This window comes from Ptychodera flava, chromosome 7 (assembly GCF_041260155.1).
Source record: "Ptychodera flava strain L36383 chromosome 7, AS_Pfla_20210202, whole genome shotgun sequence".
Classification (NCBI taxonomy): domain Eukaryota; kingdom Metazoa; phylum Hemichordata; class Enteropneusta; family Ptychoderidae; genus Ptychodera; species Ptychodera flava.
Genome location: NC_091934.1, coordinates 43,733,791 through 43,751,329, shown reverse-complemented (window position 1 = coordinate 43,751,329; position 17,539 = coordinate 43,733,791). Strand labels below are relative to the sequence as shown.

The 17,539-nt window shown below is 36.3% G+C and overlaps 1 protein-coding gene across 1 annotated transcript in view; it reads right to left on the bottom strand.

Annotated features, from left to right (window-relative positions):
* Positions 1-17,539, bottom strand: part of LOC139137637 (uncharacterized) — a 47,239-nt gene that overhangs the window by 1,443 nt on the left and 28,257 nt on the right. Inside the window, exon 7 of the mRNA XM_070705832.1 lies at positions 959-1,173. Coding sequence (XP_070561933.1) covers positions 959-1,173 — 215 coding nt within the window. The remainder of the gene's footprint in view (positions 1-958; positions 1,174-17,539) is intronic.

Sequence of the window (17,539 nt, the reverse complement as noted above, 5' to 3'; positions counted from 1 at the left end):
CATGCACACAATTTACATGTATGGGACTGATCAGAACAAATCAGCAAGATAATCATAGACTTGAATAGTAAAATACCTAAACAACTCAGGTGTTAGATGTGGGAAGAATTTAATTTACTTAAACAAGTTGAATTATTTCAATAATTTCAATGTCTCTTCTGTGTTCATGTCATCCTCAAAAATATAGTAACTGAGTATGTGTAATTTTGATGTTTTTAAAAAAAATATAGCCTTGGGTTATTCACAAAATACCTTGCTTTATTATATCTAACTACATTGAATAACAATGTATTGTGCACGTCTCAAATAATGCTAAAGTGTACGATGTATGAGGACATATATCCCTGTATTTTGTGAATAAATTATTTTACACCCTTTTTAATCAAATTTCATAAAAGTCAAAAGTATAGCCTTTTGGACACTTCCGTGTGTGATTGCATGCAGATTACAACAGGTTCTGAGAACAAATCTGGAAAGCAAGAAAGAAAAATACGTATCCTATGCATAAAGCGCAGAGCACATATAAATTTGAGTTCAGGATGATTTCACATATATAATAAATTCAAAACTTTGGCCATCTTTCACCATTTGGCTTAGTCATGATAAAATAACATATTTTTTGAAAAAATTGTGAATCTGTATTGTTTTCCACGTGTTTATGTAAAACTTGTGAAGTCAAAGGTCAAATAGTGTCCCTTAACACCAAAAGTTATGGGACTCTGCGTTGATGTTCTTGGATTCTGCTTCCACTAATACTTAAACTTTCTGTTCTATGAAACTCCAGATGTAGATAATTTAGATATGAAATGACATGAAATGGATAGAAGATATTTTGATTTGCAAGTTAATTGGAGTGGGTTATACTTTCGACCATACTGAGTTTGGTCAATTTAAGAGTACCCATAAAGCCTGAAAGATTGAGTCATGTACAATGCTGTTTGACAATCACAGATCTTACCTCCTTTGGTCATAATTAATCATATTCATAACATCCACAGCTACCGTTTGTGGACCACCATTGACCTCATAGGTTGTTTGAGGAATTCCATTTGTCTGGTCACATGTTGGTGGCTGACCACTGGGTTGGTCAAATTGGTTCACCTGGTCCTTCGGGGGCATTACGTACAAAGCTGTTCTGTTGATATGTTCCTCTGTCTTCCAATGAGTGGAAGTCTACAAAATTTGGGTGAAAATAATGCTGAAGTAAGAGGGCTATGGTTTGCGTCTGATAAAGGCTTTCAAGCACCATAATGTACATGTAGTAGTTTGGGAAGACTATCCAGGGATATCTGGACACTGTTGATTTCTATATAAAGGTGAACAATATTTAATTGACAATGACTTTGTCATTTAAATTATACTAAAGTACCCCAAAACACTCTAGAATGGTAACAGTTTTCCCAGGGGTTAAACAATATCAATTTACCAAGTTGCCACATACATGTATATGTATGATAATAAATGTACAACTTTCACTGTTACTCAACATATACAAGTTTCCCTCAATTGTCTGATTAATTTGAACATTGATCAATTTTTGTAAAGTTTATGCGATTTGACCATTTTTTGCAAACATGGAAGCTGTAACTTTGTTTGGATTGAAAAACACTACTTATTTAATGAAAAATAGGGAAAAAATAGTGTCAATGACACTGTGCTCCCGTTTACAGAGATACTAAGTCAGGGGTTTCATTAAGAGCCGGCAGCCGGCGAAATTGACCGGTTACTCTCACGATTTCGCCGGCTACTTTTTTGGAAAATTGAACTCTTTCATAGCTAAAATATTTTTTACCTTCTGAAATGATACGGACAAGTTTCACAAGCTGTGTAATCAAACTTTTCAACGGCTTTTATGTGAAACAAAATTTAGAAGACGAGCGACTACTACGATCACCTTGTACTACGATGCAGCACGGTCTTGCGTATACTGCCTCAATAAAAATCGGAATTGCAATTGACGATTCTATTGGCTACCTGAATTGCTTATTCCTATTTGGTGACCTTTATATACGCTAATGAAAACGTGCACATACTACACCTGTCGGCCGTCGTTAGCTCAACTCAAAATGGTCGATGAACAAATGAAGACGGAAGCGATCGCAAGGTCAAGTTAAGCTTCGCTGTACGATCCTCCGTTTTGAAGTGGACCAAGAAACAAGAGAAGGATAATTACGTGGATGTAAACTGTTTTCGAAGGCAATGACCTGATTTTTTTCTCACGAAAAACTTTCCGATTACAGTTGGAATTTTAGTAAGCCGATGTGCGTTGCACTGCGGTAGGCGTAATTGTGAAGGAGTTTAACCAGCTGGACGTATGATATGTACTGCTCTTCGGTCTATCGACGCCAATAAGAACGTCGCCCAGAGTGGTTACAATACGATCAGACCTCTAAATTCACTTCAAAAGCGATCGTCAGGTTAAATCCAAATGTGCGCTTCTGAACGTACAAATTTCATATCCTATATCAAGGTTCTTACTTTGCATACCCATATAGTCAAACAACCTTGAGGATCTTTGATTCTATTTGCGAAATATGGTAATGATTGTCATTTTTTATCATTATTCGTTATATAAATTATCCTTTTTACCTCTCCAGTGGTATCAAAGTTCTTCATCTACAGATTTCCATACCAAACATCAGGGTTCTTAATTTTAAGCATAACATTATGAGTGTTTCATCCAGGATGGCATCAACAAGGGGGATTTTCCCCCTTTTCCAGAAAATTTCGGGGGCATTTCACCAGTTCATGTGTTCTACTTGTACCTCGAAGGTGTGACTGGCACCATTTCATGGAAGGGGGGAGTGGTCCTTGACAAATTAATTTGGGGTGCCAACATTTCAACAGAGGGGGAATCCCCTATCCCCCTGTCTAGATGTAACACTGTATAATATCATCTTCATATCAAATTTATATCATTAATAATAGTGAATCATTATAGTTTACCTCCTAAAAGCATAGAGGCTCTAAAGACTTGTTTTCTTTGTTCAAATTATAGTCAACATTACCACATTTTATCATTTTTAATTATGAATTATCATATTTAGGCCTAATCTCCCAGGAAAATGGCTTTTATGATATGAACACAAATTGCCCTGGAACACTGCTGACAATTCTCCTGAAAATACTAGAAATTCAAGTGACTGTAAGCTGTAAAAAGTAAATTTTAGCTCGTTTTCAGGGTTTCCGGCCTTTGGCCGGAGGGGGAACACCCCCTCCCAGACCCTCCCCCGACGACAACCGCTTTGTGGTCATGGCAGCTGCAAGCCGCCTAAATTTCCATTCTAGCCCCTACTTCAAAACTTAATGAAACCCTGTACTAAGTACTAGTACACATAGTCAGGTGGCTTAGCAACAAAAAACAGCAAGATCGTTACACGAATGACAAAAGTGCCAAATTTGCTACAGAGGTTCACATATGTGTGTAGATCAAAATTAGCTATTGCTCCAAAAATTTGGACCACCGGAAAGGCTAGATGACGTCATGGCCGCCATTATATTGCTTAAAAATGGTAAAATACAGTTTATTCAGCCAGTTTTCACTATTCTTGTAAATAAACTGACTCAAACATTCTCAATTATAAATAAAACATTGAATTGACGCAACTTAATTATTATTATGACGTCATAAAGCCAAAATGGTCGACCAAATTCAAAATGTCCGCCGTAATATTGTCTAAAAATGTTAAAACACAGTTAATGAAGCCTGTTTTCAGCATTTTATCACCTGAACTGAAATTAACACCCCAAATTACAGACAAAACAGATAATTGATGCAAATTAATTATTAAGATGACGTCATAAAACCAAAATGGCAACCGAAAGTTACAAAATGGACGATTATGAAGTTTACTATGCTTGGTACAATAGCCCATTTACGTGACAAAATGATAGCATAAAAGTAATGTACAATTTGTATTAATATTCCATAAACTTAAAATAAAAGATAACTGTATCAAAACTTAGCCAATAAGTTCAACACAAGTAACAAACTCTTATGAGATTATTGATTATTAAATATGGTTTGTGTTTGAAAAATCGAATCGATATAAAGGAAATGAAGGCAACTTCACACACTGGTTCTACCTTTGCTTGTGATACGGTATAGTAAGTAGATCAATGTGGTTTGGTGATAAGGGAAAATGGTGAGAAACCAGTGAATCGATAGTGCTTTGACCCTCGTAATGTGACCTTGGTCCCGGAAATAAGGTTTTATGTTGGTTATTCCTCCTAGCGGCGTTTCGGGCCAAAGTGGGTCCCTTCTTCAGTCACTTGAATGGTTTTGTATTCCCACATGCTCAGTTTAATGGTAGCCATTGTTCATCAAAGAGAGATGCTAAAATCTTTATGTTTTGGTCAGATTTTTGCGTGAATTGTTGCTCAGACCGTTCATTTGTACTCTCCTTGTGTTTGAATTTTGCTTGAAGGAGGATATATTGTATGTTTTTCTTCCTTTTGTACGTTATTATAGATTTTCTGGAAAACCATGACCAGCGTTTAATCGCCCTTCATAATTTTCCAGAATCTTATCACATTGTTTGATTAGGCTGGTTTTGATGAGGTTGTGCTGACAAGTACTTTGTTACATCATTACTCTTACTTTTGTTAATGAAGGATGGCTGACGTTTTGTTACATTCTTTTTTATACAAGCTATGTCTTTCTTTTTGTAATCTCTTTGTTGAAGATTTTGCGTTGAGAAATTGACCTTTTTATGAAGTCCATATTGTTGTTGCATGTACATATCTGAGTAATTCACCTTCAGTGAAGCATTTGAAAGTCAAAGGCAGATAAATATCGTCAGATGGTTTTGTGTGGGTTTTAAAATCGAGCCATCTCTCCCGATTGTGTCAAGGTATGAGATTTTGTTGATAGAATGTTCAATTATGAATTCCCAAGTTGAACGTACAGTACAGGGTGTTGCACTCCTCGACAAATGTTCTGAATGTTAGAAGTTGATGTTCGATTCCTGTGTAAACCATGAACATGTCACCTTTTAAATTTCCCTACGAATATTTGACCGGATTTGGGATTTAATATAACTTTCTCCGTTTCATGGTATGTGATATCAGCTATTTCTGGTGAGCCCATACTGCATCCATAGATTCGTTTGTATTTTTCTCAGTTGAATTAAAATATATTGATGGTGGGTTTTTTGTATCATATCAGTTGGCAGGTACTGTTTCAGAGTCCAACGCTACGGTCGCTGCATTTATGGCTTCATTTTTGGCATGTTTTTCTACATTGATATCACGACTAATGTTACCAGAATAGAGTTTGCTTGTTTTTTTAATTGGTTCTAACTAGAGAATAAAGTTTTTTGTGTCCCTGGCATATATATGTCGTTTTGGACGATTGGTTTTATGACAAGGTCTAGAAATTCCGACATTTGTTTTATTGGGCTCGAGCAGCCATTTCTATTGAGACGTTGGGTGATGATTGTTTCTTCTGCTTTGGTTTTGTGTATTTTTGGCAGGAAATACCATCGTGGTGTACAAATTATTCTACTTATGGGTATGGGGAAACTGTAAATCACCTCGTCAATGATCTTCTTGTCGCAGATAAATGATTTCGTATACAATATCCACTGTATAGTCAATGTCGCCAAGTGTAATAGTGAACATTTCGCAGCTGTCTATAACTTTCTTTAATGTCATTTATCTTATTCACAATTGCTATGCCTCATCCTTTATTGATGGGTTTCATTGAGATTTTATTGTTTTTAGACAGATTGTTCAGGGCAGTCTTTTCTGCCAGAGTCATGTTCTTTCTGATGTGGGTTGCGAATGGAATTTCCTCTATCGATCTAAGTTGCTTCGAGACAGTTTTACAATTTTTGGGTTTTCCGCAGTTAGTAGTGTCGACCATGGACTTATCTTAGAACAGATGTCTGATTGATTGATTGATTGTTTCTCACGATATCGTACAATCTCATGAAGCGAATAAATTTGTTGATATCTCATACGACAATTTTTCTGTAGAGGCACTCCGGAGTGGGAATAAATTTCAAGCCTTACTTATTACTTTGATTAAGGTTTGATTTGCAAGATTGTTGATGAATCTGAGAATCTTTCTGAGTTCTTATCTTTGTTTAACCTTCCATTTCTGCTTATGTTCTTCCTGGTGTTTTTTTATTTTTTTTATGTTTTGGGTTTCCAAACAGCAAAACTCGTCTGGTCACGTTTTTGCAGTTTCCTTCATCTTTGAATTCCTAACCAGTCTGGTAATGAACAACGAAAGGCAAAGACGCTTTTCATAAAATTCACGAAAAGCTGCAAAAAAGTAAGCTAAACTAGATTCAAAAAGCAAAAAATAGTCTTCTCTTCGTTCATAAAACCCTGACCAAACGGTCTTTTCAGGCCGGCACATCCTCCAAAAGAGAACTACTGTAGCACAAAACTATGTCACCACACACCGAGACATAAAAATCTAAGAAAATTCAAACGAAAAAGGCTTCTGAAACAAAGGAAGCAAAAGACCAAAATCACAAACATAAATCTTTTTTCAGGGACCAAGGTCACATGACCAGGGTCAAGGCATGATTTATTCACCGGTTTCTCGCCATGTTTTTCATTATCATGAAATCACATCACTATTGATCTACTCACTATATAGTAACACTTTCAAAGGTAGAACCGATGGGTAAAGATGCCTTTATTTCCTTTATATTGGTTCAGTTTTTCAGACAGAGGTCATTGTTAAAAATAAATAATTTCATAATAGTTTGTAATTTGTGTTGAGCTTATTGGCTAAGTTTTAGTACATTTATGATTTATTTTGAGTTTATGGATTATCAAGACAAATTGTACATTACCTTTAAACTATTATTTTGTCACGTAAATTGGCTATTGTACTAAGCACAGTGAACTTCATAAGGCCAGAGAAAAAAAAAATCTGTTCATCGGATTTTTTGGACCAAGTCCCAGGAGCGGCGAGCGAAAATTTTTTATTTTTTTTTAGGCGAAGGTAAACGCGATCCTCTGGCATTTTTGCACAGATGCAGACAAGGCAAGATAATTGTTTCCCTTTTTACCAGAAATATCTCAGACAAGAAACACTGATACTGGTAACTGAATTCAATAGGCCTACTATATTTCCCAACAATAACATAGGCCATTACATTCACAGTTAGTGTTTGCACAACATATTCTGAGCATTTCAACATTCTCTCAGAATAAAACTGAAATGTACAGCAAATCACTGAAATTCAACAAATTCAGTCCTTTAATATTGTCCTGTGGGACCTAGCATCTGAGTTTTTTCATTTTACTTTGACCCCATGTTTTGGCCTCTTTACCACTGTCTATATATACACATTTTACATAATGGTCTAACAACACTGTATTGTGATCGGAGTGAAGTTATATAGTCATCCAAAGTCACTTGTGGGCTATTCAGCTCTGGGACTATTCGACCCATAGACGAGTGTACAGAACGAGAAACACCCCAACTTGAGGTGTTCTCGCTTCTGTACTCTCGTCTATGGATAGAATAGTGTTAAGTTTGGGCATGTTGTTCTTTCATCTGAAATGTACCATACCACACACTCTGTCAGTGTGTGTTGAGTAATAAAAGATTGATTGATTGATTGAATTATATATGAAATGAGCTTGCATTAAATTTTAAGTTCAAAATGAGCTTGCATTAAATTTTAAGTCTTTTAATGATGTTGTCAAGTTAGCTACTAGTGAAAACAATAAACAGACTGCCTGTGATAAAATTTGGAAGCACTGGTTAGATAATACTGTCACTGCTTGTCATAAAGCTATTGGCAAGAAAATTATCAAAAGTACTACAAGGCCATGGTTTGATAAAGAAATTAAAACTGCAATAAATGAACGAAAGGAGTCAAACCGCAGATAATAATAATGATAGGGATAATAATAATAATGATAATGAAGGTCAGATACTGTGGCAGCAATACTTAGAAGATAAACAGAATGCTCAAAAATTAATTCAAAAGAAACAAGTTGAATTTAAAGTAAAACAGTGTGTGGATGTTGCAAAATCAGGGGGTAAATCTAATCGCAAGTACTGGTCATTACTGAGAGGAACAAAACAAAGATCATACACAACTGTAGTTCTTGACCAAGAATCAAATCTTATACTTGATAAAGACAAAGTTAAAAAAGTTTTGGTTAACTATTGGCAACATCTAGGTGAACGGAACCAACAAAATTTAGATCAAAATGATAAATTGTACCAAGAATCTAAGTCCTTTGAAACGAAAGTAATTGAGTCTGTGGATATTTTTGAGAAAGACTCAGCAAAAAATATGGATAAAATACAGATTTCTAGAGAAAATATCAGTAATATTATCATAAATCTAAAAAATAATAAGGCTTGTGGTCCTGATGAAATAACCCATGAAATCATTAAAGGGGGTGGAGAAGTTATAATTGATTCCTTAACAAAACTGTTTAATTTATGCATCAATTTAGAGGTTGTGCCAAGAGACTGGGGAAGAAATATTATTATACCATTATACAACAAGTCATCGTTGATGACACAGTCCCCGCTTGTCCATTTTGTTATAATCTTTGGTGTCTAGGTAGCTGTGGTCTAGGTAGCTGTGGAATGACATTGATGCAACGGGTGCATCAGGCCTGTGACTTGCATAATAAAGTAATCTGAGGAACGTTCAATAAATGACTCATCTCTGCCGGTAATGACCACTCAAGGAACTTTTGATTACATCACACATAACGATGCCCTTACTGCCTCCAGTGTCATGATGGCACATACTATACACATTGTTTGGTGGAATTTTCGAAATGGTATGGGATCGGGTATGTTGTTGTAATCAGCCATTTCGGATCATATAATGAAACAAATTAATGTGCACAAGAATGCAGCCATAGTATTTTATCTTCGTATCACGTTTGAACAAAATCAGTCCATCGAGGGACAGTGACCTATGTTTATGTTTATGTTTCAAAGACATAAAAAAATCACACCAAAATTTTAATCAAATGGCTGTCTATTGACCATATGGATCATAGCACATAGACACGTACCGGTAGACATGCATATGTATGCCATAGTACTTTATCTTTGTACAAAGTCTCAACAACATTGGTTAAAGAATATTTGCATATGATTAAGCCTCAAAGACATGAAAAAATCCAAAAATGACCATCTGACAGCGATATTGGAAAAAAATGACAATCTGGCAGCCATATTGGAACATGTCACGAAGTAAATTGACATGTATATGTATGCCATAGTGCTTGATCTTTGTGCCAAGTTTGGACAAAATGGGTGTAATGACCTATGAATTACGATTCAAAGACATGCAAAATTCCAACAAAATGGCAGTTCTGCAGCCATATTGGATCCTATCGCAAGCTTAATTGATACATGCATATGTATGCCATTGTGTTTTGCCAAATCGGTTCAAGGATGTCTGAGTTATGGTTCAAAGACATGAAAAAATCGCAAAAATATGGCCGCCTGTCGGCCATATTGGATCATATCACGAAGTACATTGGTGTTCATATGAAGGACATGTTTTGCTTTTGTGCCAAATTTGAACAGAATCGGTTCAAGGATGTCTGAGTTATGGTTCAAAGACATGAAAATCGCAACAAAATGGCCGCCTCACGCCCATATTGGATTGTATCGCAATATAATTTGACATGCATATGTAGGACATAGTGTTATGCCTTTGTGTCAAGTTTGAACAGAATCGGTTCAAGGATCTTTGAGTTATGGTTCAAAGACACGAAAAATCGCAAACAAAATGGCCGCCTCGTGGCCATATTGGATTGTATCACAAAATAATTTGACATGCATATGTAGGCCATAGTGTTATACCTTTGTGGCAAGTTTGAACAGAATCTGTTCAAGGATGTCTGAGTTATGGTCCAAAGACATGAAAAATCGCAACAAAATGGCCGCCACGCGCCCATATTGAAACATATCGCGAAATAATTTGAGATTTATATGAAAGCCATAATGTTATGCCTTTGTGCCAAGTTTGAGCAGAATGTGCTCAAGGATGTCTGAGTTATGGTCCAAAGACATGAAAAATCGCAACAAAATGGCCGCCACGCGCCCATATTGAAACATATCGCAAAATAATTGTACATGGATATGAAAGCCATAATGTTATGCCTTTGTGCCAAGTTTGAGCAGAATGTGCTCAAGGATGTGTGAGTTACAGTCCAAAGACATGAAAAATTGCAATAAAATGGCCGCCTCGCGCCCATATTGGATCGTATCACAAAATAAATCGACGTGCATCTGTAGGTCATAGTGCTTTGCCTTTGTGCCAAGTTTGAACAAAATTAGTTTAGCAGTGTCTGAGAAACTGTTGATGACGGACGGACGGACGGACGGACGGACGGACGGACACACGGACGGGACCCAATCTATAAGTCCCCGCCGGACTTCGTCCGCGGGGACTAAAAAGGGTGACTCAAGGAATCTGAATAACTATAGAGGAATTTCATTGAGTTCAGTAATTGGTAAAATATATACAGAATAATTGAGAAAGAAGTAACAAATATAGTTGAAAATAGTAATACCCTAGGTGAAGTTCAAGGAGGGTTCAGAAAAAATAGACGAACAGCTGATCAAATTTTCATCCTAAAGGGAATAGCTTCAATTCGCAAACACAACAATAAACATACATACATGGCTTTTTTAGATTTCAAAAAAGCATATGAGTGTTTGGAGAGAGGGACTTTGGTATGCACTATGGAATAATGGGATCAAAGGGAAGCTCTGGCGTGTGATAAAACACACATATCACATCACATGAAAGCAAAGTCTCTTTTGGTGATATTGACACTGATTATTTTGATCAAAATGAAGGTCTCAGACAGGGATGCGTTTTAGCACCAATTCTATTTGCAATATACATCAATGAATTCAAGAAATTATGAAATGAATCATTTCTTGGTGTCAGTATTGATTCTGAACTTATCTGTGGCCTCTTTTTGCTGATGATGTAGTTCTATTAGCGCCAAATGAAAAACAAATGAATTCCATGTTATGTATTGCAAATAGATATTGTAAATTATGGAAAATGTCAATCAATGAAGAAAAATCTAATATTCTAATAGTAAATAAGAAAGTTGATAAACAGAAAGAGTGGATGATTGGGGAGTTGAAGATAAAAGAGGCAACTGAATATAAGTACCTTGGCTACTGGATATCTCGCAACCTATCTGACCACACTCATTTTGTGAAAATCTCTGAAAAATTTGATAATTTATTTCCTCTGATGAAGGCAATTCTTGGTAACCATGGAGATATAAATAGAATTGATTATGGCTTTTCCTTGTGGAATCACATAATGCGTCCATCAATTGAGTATGCTGGGGAACTACTCGTTCTCAGCACAACAGACTTAGAAAGTCTTGAGCGAATGCAACGCTTGGTTTGCAAATTTATTTTAAAGGCCTGCAGACACACTGCTAATGAAGCAGTACTTGGTGACCTTGGCTGGAATACAATGAGAAGTAAACTAAATATCATGAAACTGAAATATTACAAAAGATTACATAATATGGTCAACTCCAGATGGACCAAACAAATTTTTAATCACATGTGTTTAATTAATTCACAGGCAGGGCAGAATGAGAAGTTGTGTTGGAACTGGCCAAAATCTGTCAGCAATATACAGACTAAGTTAAATATCACAACTATCCACAACCTCACAGACAAACGCATTAAAGAAATCATTTTAGATGATGATGAAAAGACATGGAGAGACAACACAACCAAAAAATCCACCTTAGCTCACTACCAAAAATTTAAAAAGAAATTAAAATGTGAATCATATTTGAAAACTATGAATGATTTTAAAGGTGCCCAATTAAAGTTCAAAGCAAGGTCATGTACTCTGGGGTTAAAATGTGAAACGAGACGATGGGAAAATGGAGAGGATGATTATACCTGTCCATGTTGTGGTAAAGAAGATGAGACATTAGAACACTTCTTGTTTAAATGTCAACACTTCTCAACTGAAAGAAATAAATTAATGGCTAAGACAGAAGAAATTCTGTTGAATGACAAAGAAATGAATTTATATAAAGATTTCATTGAAAGAAAAGGGTTGATTTGTTTGTATTTAGGAGATTCAACTGAAAACTACAACCCTGAATTAAGCTACAAAATTGATATTATTTTTAAACAATTCTTAGTCGAAGCTATAGACAAGAGAAGGAATTTTTTGTACTAGCTGTTAGCATTCTAGTTTTTATTATTATTGTTGCTGTGTTTTTTGTTTTGTTTTGTTTTTTTTCTGCTTCTTCTCTCTGTACTTGAAATTTATTTTTTCATCAGTGTTTGCAGCTCCTAATGTTTTATTTAGTGAGCCCCTGATCTAAAAGGGATGCAGCAAATAAATAAATAATAAATAAATAAATAAATAGCCCACCAAGCGACTGTGAGTCATCATTCAGATCGTACTTTAACATCGACGCAACCATGTGTTTTGTCATTGCCGTAAATTTTATACTTTCGATGCAATTTTCATTCAATCGGATGCACCGTCCATCTGCTGTCACGATCTTGTTGAACAAATCGCCGAACGTAATATCAGGACAAACACTGCACTGAACAGCGTCTCTGGAACTAACTGTTGGCCATCACGTCGAATGTTGGCGATCAAATTAATACTCATGTGACATGTACTAACCTTTACAAACGAGCAAATTTCTGGCCAAATCGACCCACTTTGCGTCGTGATTCGCCAAATTCAGACGTAACAACAACGTACGGTGGCCCAAAACTACCTGTTCTCCGCATTCAAAGTCTGCGTCGCATTCAATTGTTTTTCTCTCACATATGTCTCCGCATTCAAAGTCTGCGTCGCATTCAATTGTTTTTCTCTCACATATGTCTCCGCATTCAAAGTCTGCGTCGCATTCAAATGTTTTTCTCTCACATATGTCTCCGCATTCAAAGTCTGCGTCGCAATCAAATGTTTTTCTCTCACATATGTCTCCGCATTCAAAGTCTGCGTCGCAATCAAATGTTTTTCTCTCACATATGTCTCCGCATTCAAAGTCTGCGTGGCAATCAAATGTTTTTCTCTCACATATGTCTCCGCATTCAAAGTCTGCGTGGCAATCAAATGTTTTTCTCTCACATATGTCTCCGCATTCAAAGTCTGCGTCGCAATCAAATGTTTTCTCTCACATATGTCTCCGCATTCAAAGTCTGCGTCGCATTCAATTGTTTTTCTCTCACAAATGTCTCCGCATTCAAAGTCTGCGTCGCATTCAATTGTTTCTCTCCTAGATGGGCGTCGCAGTCAGTGATTTTGTCACCAACACATGAGGGCGCTGGCAAGTTTTTGTGAGCGTGACCCTCGCTCCATGACCCATGATTGCATCCGGAAAAGTATCACTCTTTCAGTGTTCGTGATCGCGACAAGCTCATTTTATTTCGAAGGTAAGTGACAAAGTTATTCATTGTATTGTAAGCTTATGGGGTTAATGATCTAGCCACCGTCTAGCCCTGGATGTATTGGCAGTTGTGGGACGGGCTGCCGTTTTACATTCGGGCGCTCATGTGGGACCATTATGATGCGCCCATACTGGTGAGCAGCTACCCCCTTGGCTAGATCATTAACCCCATAAGCTTACAATACAATAAATTACTGTGTCACATACCTTCAAAAATGAGCTTTTCGCGATCACGAACACTAAAAGAGTGATACTTTTTCCGGATGCAATCATGGGTCATGGAGCGAGGGTCACGCTCACCAAAACTTGCCAACGCCTTCATGTGTTGGTGACAAAATCATTGACTGCGACGACCATCCACAGGCGGCCCAATCACTATTAATAAAGCTTATTATTGAGTTTTTCTCAGTTTTCTCTGTCACTATCAGTCCCTCTCCTTTTCTTCATGCTCTGACTGATCGTAGTAAATAAAATAAATGACTATATAGCCTAACCTAGCCTCTTGACTCTTTATTTATTTTACACCCCATTACAAGGATGTTTATCTCTCATATACACATCTTGTAATTAATTAGTCAACACAACTAATTATGCTAATCCGTGGACTTATCAAGGGTTGGTCAACATGGAAAGATAGAGATGTAAATGAAAAAGGAGTTTTAGTAACCTTTCCTATCTTTCGCGATGTTGACTAACCTATAAAATCCCTGATAAGTCCACGGATTAGCATAATTAGTCATGTTGACTAATTAATTACAAGATGTGTGTGTATGAGAGATAAACGTCCTTGTAATGGGGTGTAAAATAAATAAAGAGTCAAGAGGCTAGGTTAGGCTATAAAGTAATTTATTTTTATTTCCTACGATCAGTCAGAGCGTGAAGAAAGGAGAAGAACTGATAGAGAAAACTGAGAAAAACTCAATAATAAGCTTATTAATAGTGTTTGGCCGCCTGTGGCCCATCTAGGAGAGGAACAATTAACTGCGACGCAGACTTTGAATGCGGACACATATGTGAGAGAGAAACAATTGAATGCGACGCAGACTTTGAATGCGGAGACATATGTGAGAGAAAAACAATTGAATGCGACGCAGACTTTGAATGCGGAGACATATGTGAGAGAAAAACATTTGATTGCGACGCAGACTTTGAATGCGGAGACATATGTGAGAGAAAAACATTTGATTGCGACGCAGACTTTGAACGCGGAGACATAAGCTTATGTGAGAGAAAAACATTTGATTGCGACGCAGACTTTGAATGCGGAGACATATGTGAGAGAAAAACAATTGAATGCGACGCAGACTTTGAATGCGGAGACATATGTGAGAGAAAAACAATTGAATGCGACGCAGACTTTGAATGCGGAGAACAGGTAGTTTTGGGCCACCGTAACAACGTGTTGGCGGACAACTAAGTCCGAACACGAATGAAGTCTAATTCAAAATCCCGTGCCCGCGAAAACCCGACACAGTGTAGGGCGCCACCATCGGCAGTACTAAAAATATTTGTAATGCGGAAGTAAGAATTTGCCGCGATCGAAAAAAAAAAAAAATTTCCAAATATGCCAAAATAGAAGCGGCGATTCCGATGAACAATTTATTTTTTCTTCCTGGCCTAATAGGTCATTTTTAATTTTCGGTCGCCATTTTGGTTTATGACGTCATCACAATGATGAATTTGTATCAATTATATGTTTTGTCTGTAATTTGGGTGTTAATTTCAGTACAGGTGATAAAATGCTGGAAACACGCTTAATTTGAAACATTATTAAACGATAATATGGGGGATATTTTGAATTCGGTCAGCCATTTTGGCTTTATGACGTCATCATAATAATTGATTTGCATCAATTTTATGTTGTATTTGTAATTTGGGATGTTTGTGTCGGTTTATTCAAAAAATATTGAAAACTGCCTGAATTAGACGTATTTTACCATGTTTAAGCGTTATAATGGCGGCCATTTTGAATTTATGACGTCATCGAGCCTTTCCGGTGGCCCAAATTTTTGGAGCAATAGCTAACATTGATCTACACATATATGCGAACATCTGTAGCAAATTTGGCACTTTTGTCATCCGTGTAACGATATTTTTGTTAAGCCACCTGACTAACACATGACATTGCATTGTTACAGGTTGAATACTAAGAAAATTCCATTGCAAGTCTAAATTTATCTTATACCCAGCAATATGAAATGCTCCATCTCATAATGACTTTTACGTACACATCTGACAGAAAACAACCTAGGATCAAGACTATTATGTTTTAAAGCAATCCAACAAATACTTTGGGAGGAAAATGAGTTTTTAACAAAAAAATGGGGAAAATTGCCCCCAAAATACAAATAAGAAAATTTCACCACAATTTGAACAAATCTGACAAAGGCCAACCCTAGGATCATACATACAAGTTTTCAAGGCAATGGGATGAAGGCTTTAAGAAAAGAAGATTTTTTGACCAAAATAAGAAAGCGCCCAAAAAATACAACTTTCAAAATTTCACCACAATTTGAAGAAATGTAACTATAAAGTCACTATAAAGAACCTGCATACCAAGTTTCAACCAAATCTGGGCAGTGGTTACAGAGTTTTAGCAATTTGCAGGATTTTCCCTTTTTTTTCCTCATTTGCATATTTTTGACACTGACATGTTCATTTGAACAAATTCACATCTCCACCCCTGGGTGCACCTGTACACCAAATACTAAGATGGTAGGTGCTGCGGTTTAGGAGTTTTTAATGTGGACGGACATACATCTGCACATACTAACATACATACATACATACATGCATACATACATACATATATACATACATACGTACAGACAGACAGACAGATAGACATGCATACATACATACATTTATTTTTACAGCTTTTAACCTCCAACAGCCGACCTACCTATCAATATCAGCTTGGTCAACTTGATACTACTGCTTATAATATAAACAAGAATTAATTACATTCTAATTAAAGTAAACATGCCTTGCTTATCAAGATTACATCATAAAAATACCGTCAAGGACACTATGTGCTCACATTCGGTTTGAATTGGTCCATTGGAGAAATATTTAAACCAAGAAAAACAAGAATGACAAAAGCAAATAAGGTCTCCAACTTAGGTACTGGAGGTCATCTTTAGGAACATGCATATCAACTTCTAAGCAATGGGACAAGCAGATCCTAAATACATAAGCAAATGTCAACAACAAAAAACAGAGAAGGCTTGATAAAAAGAAAATGTGGGAGTGGGCAAAAAATGCACAAGGGATCTGGTAAAAAAGTAATGCTGCATCATCGATCTTCTAGACCCTACCCCCTCCTGAATATCAAATGTTCCACCCTTGGTATTACATAAGACCGAATGACAGGAAGTACATTTACAACCTTGGAGATTTTTAATTAATGCCATGAGTGTTATCATTCTAATGTAAACAGCACTTAAGTTAGTTACAGATAGTGAAATGCCTTCCACTGTGGGCGGTGATTACAACATCTGGAATTATCCTGGATCCAAATTTCTCATCAGTTCTTGTATGTCTTACATAGAAAAGTTGCAAAAATTGGTCCAAAATGAAAAAAATCACCTCAGCTTTGTTTTCTGGATCAAATTTTCCTACAAATTGGTACCAAATATGACAAAATTATGTTCACAGCCTTCAAAATTGTCTCACAACATATCCTGGGTTGGTGTAGGTCATTTAAGGTCACAATCTGAGAAAAGTACCTAAAATATACAAATTTGGGGTTTCCCAACACTTTGAGCGAAAATTTATCTAATAACATCTTTCGGGACTTTATACCAAATTACAAAGCTATCAACAAGGGACTTTATACCAAATTACAAAGCTATCAAACAAGTAATGTTGAGATAAAGTTTTCTTGACCAAAAATGACAATATTGTCTTAAAAATACAATTTTTTATATTTCAGGACAATTTCCACATATCTAACTATTGTCATCTCTGTACGTCTGTGTACCAAATATGAAAGCTGTCTGTCCAGGGGGTTTTAAAAAGGAAATACTGTCTAAGATTTTTTGACCAAAAGTGACAAAATTGCACAAAAATAGTAATTTTCCCAATTTTGTCATAATTTCAACAAATTAAGAGAGTAACA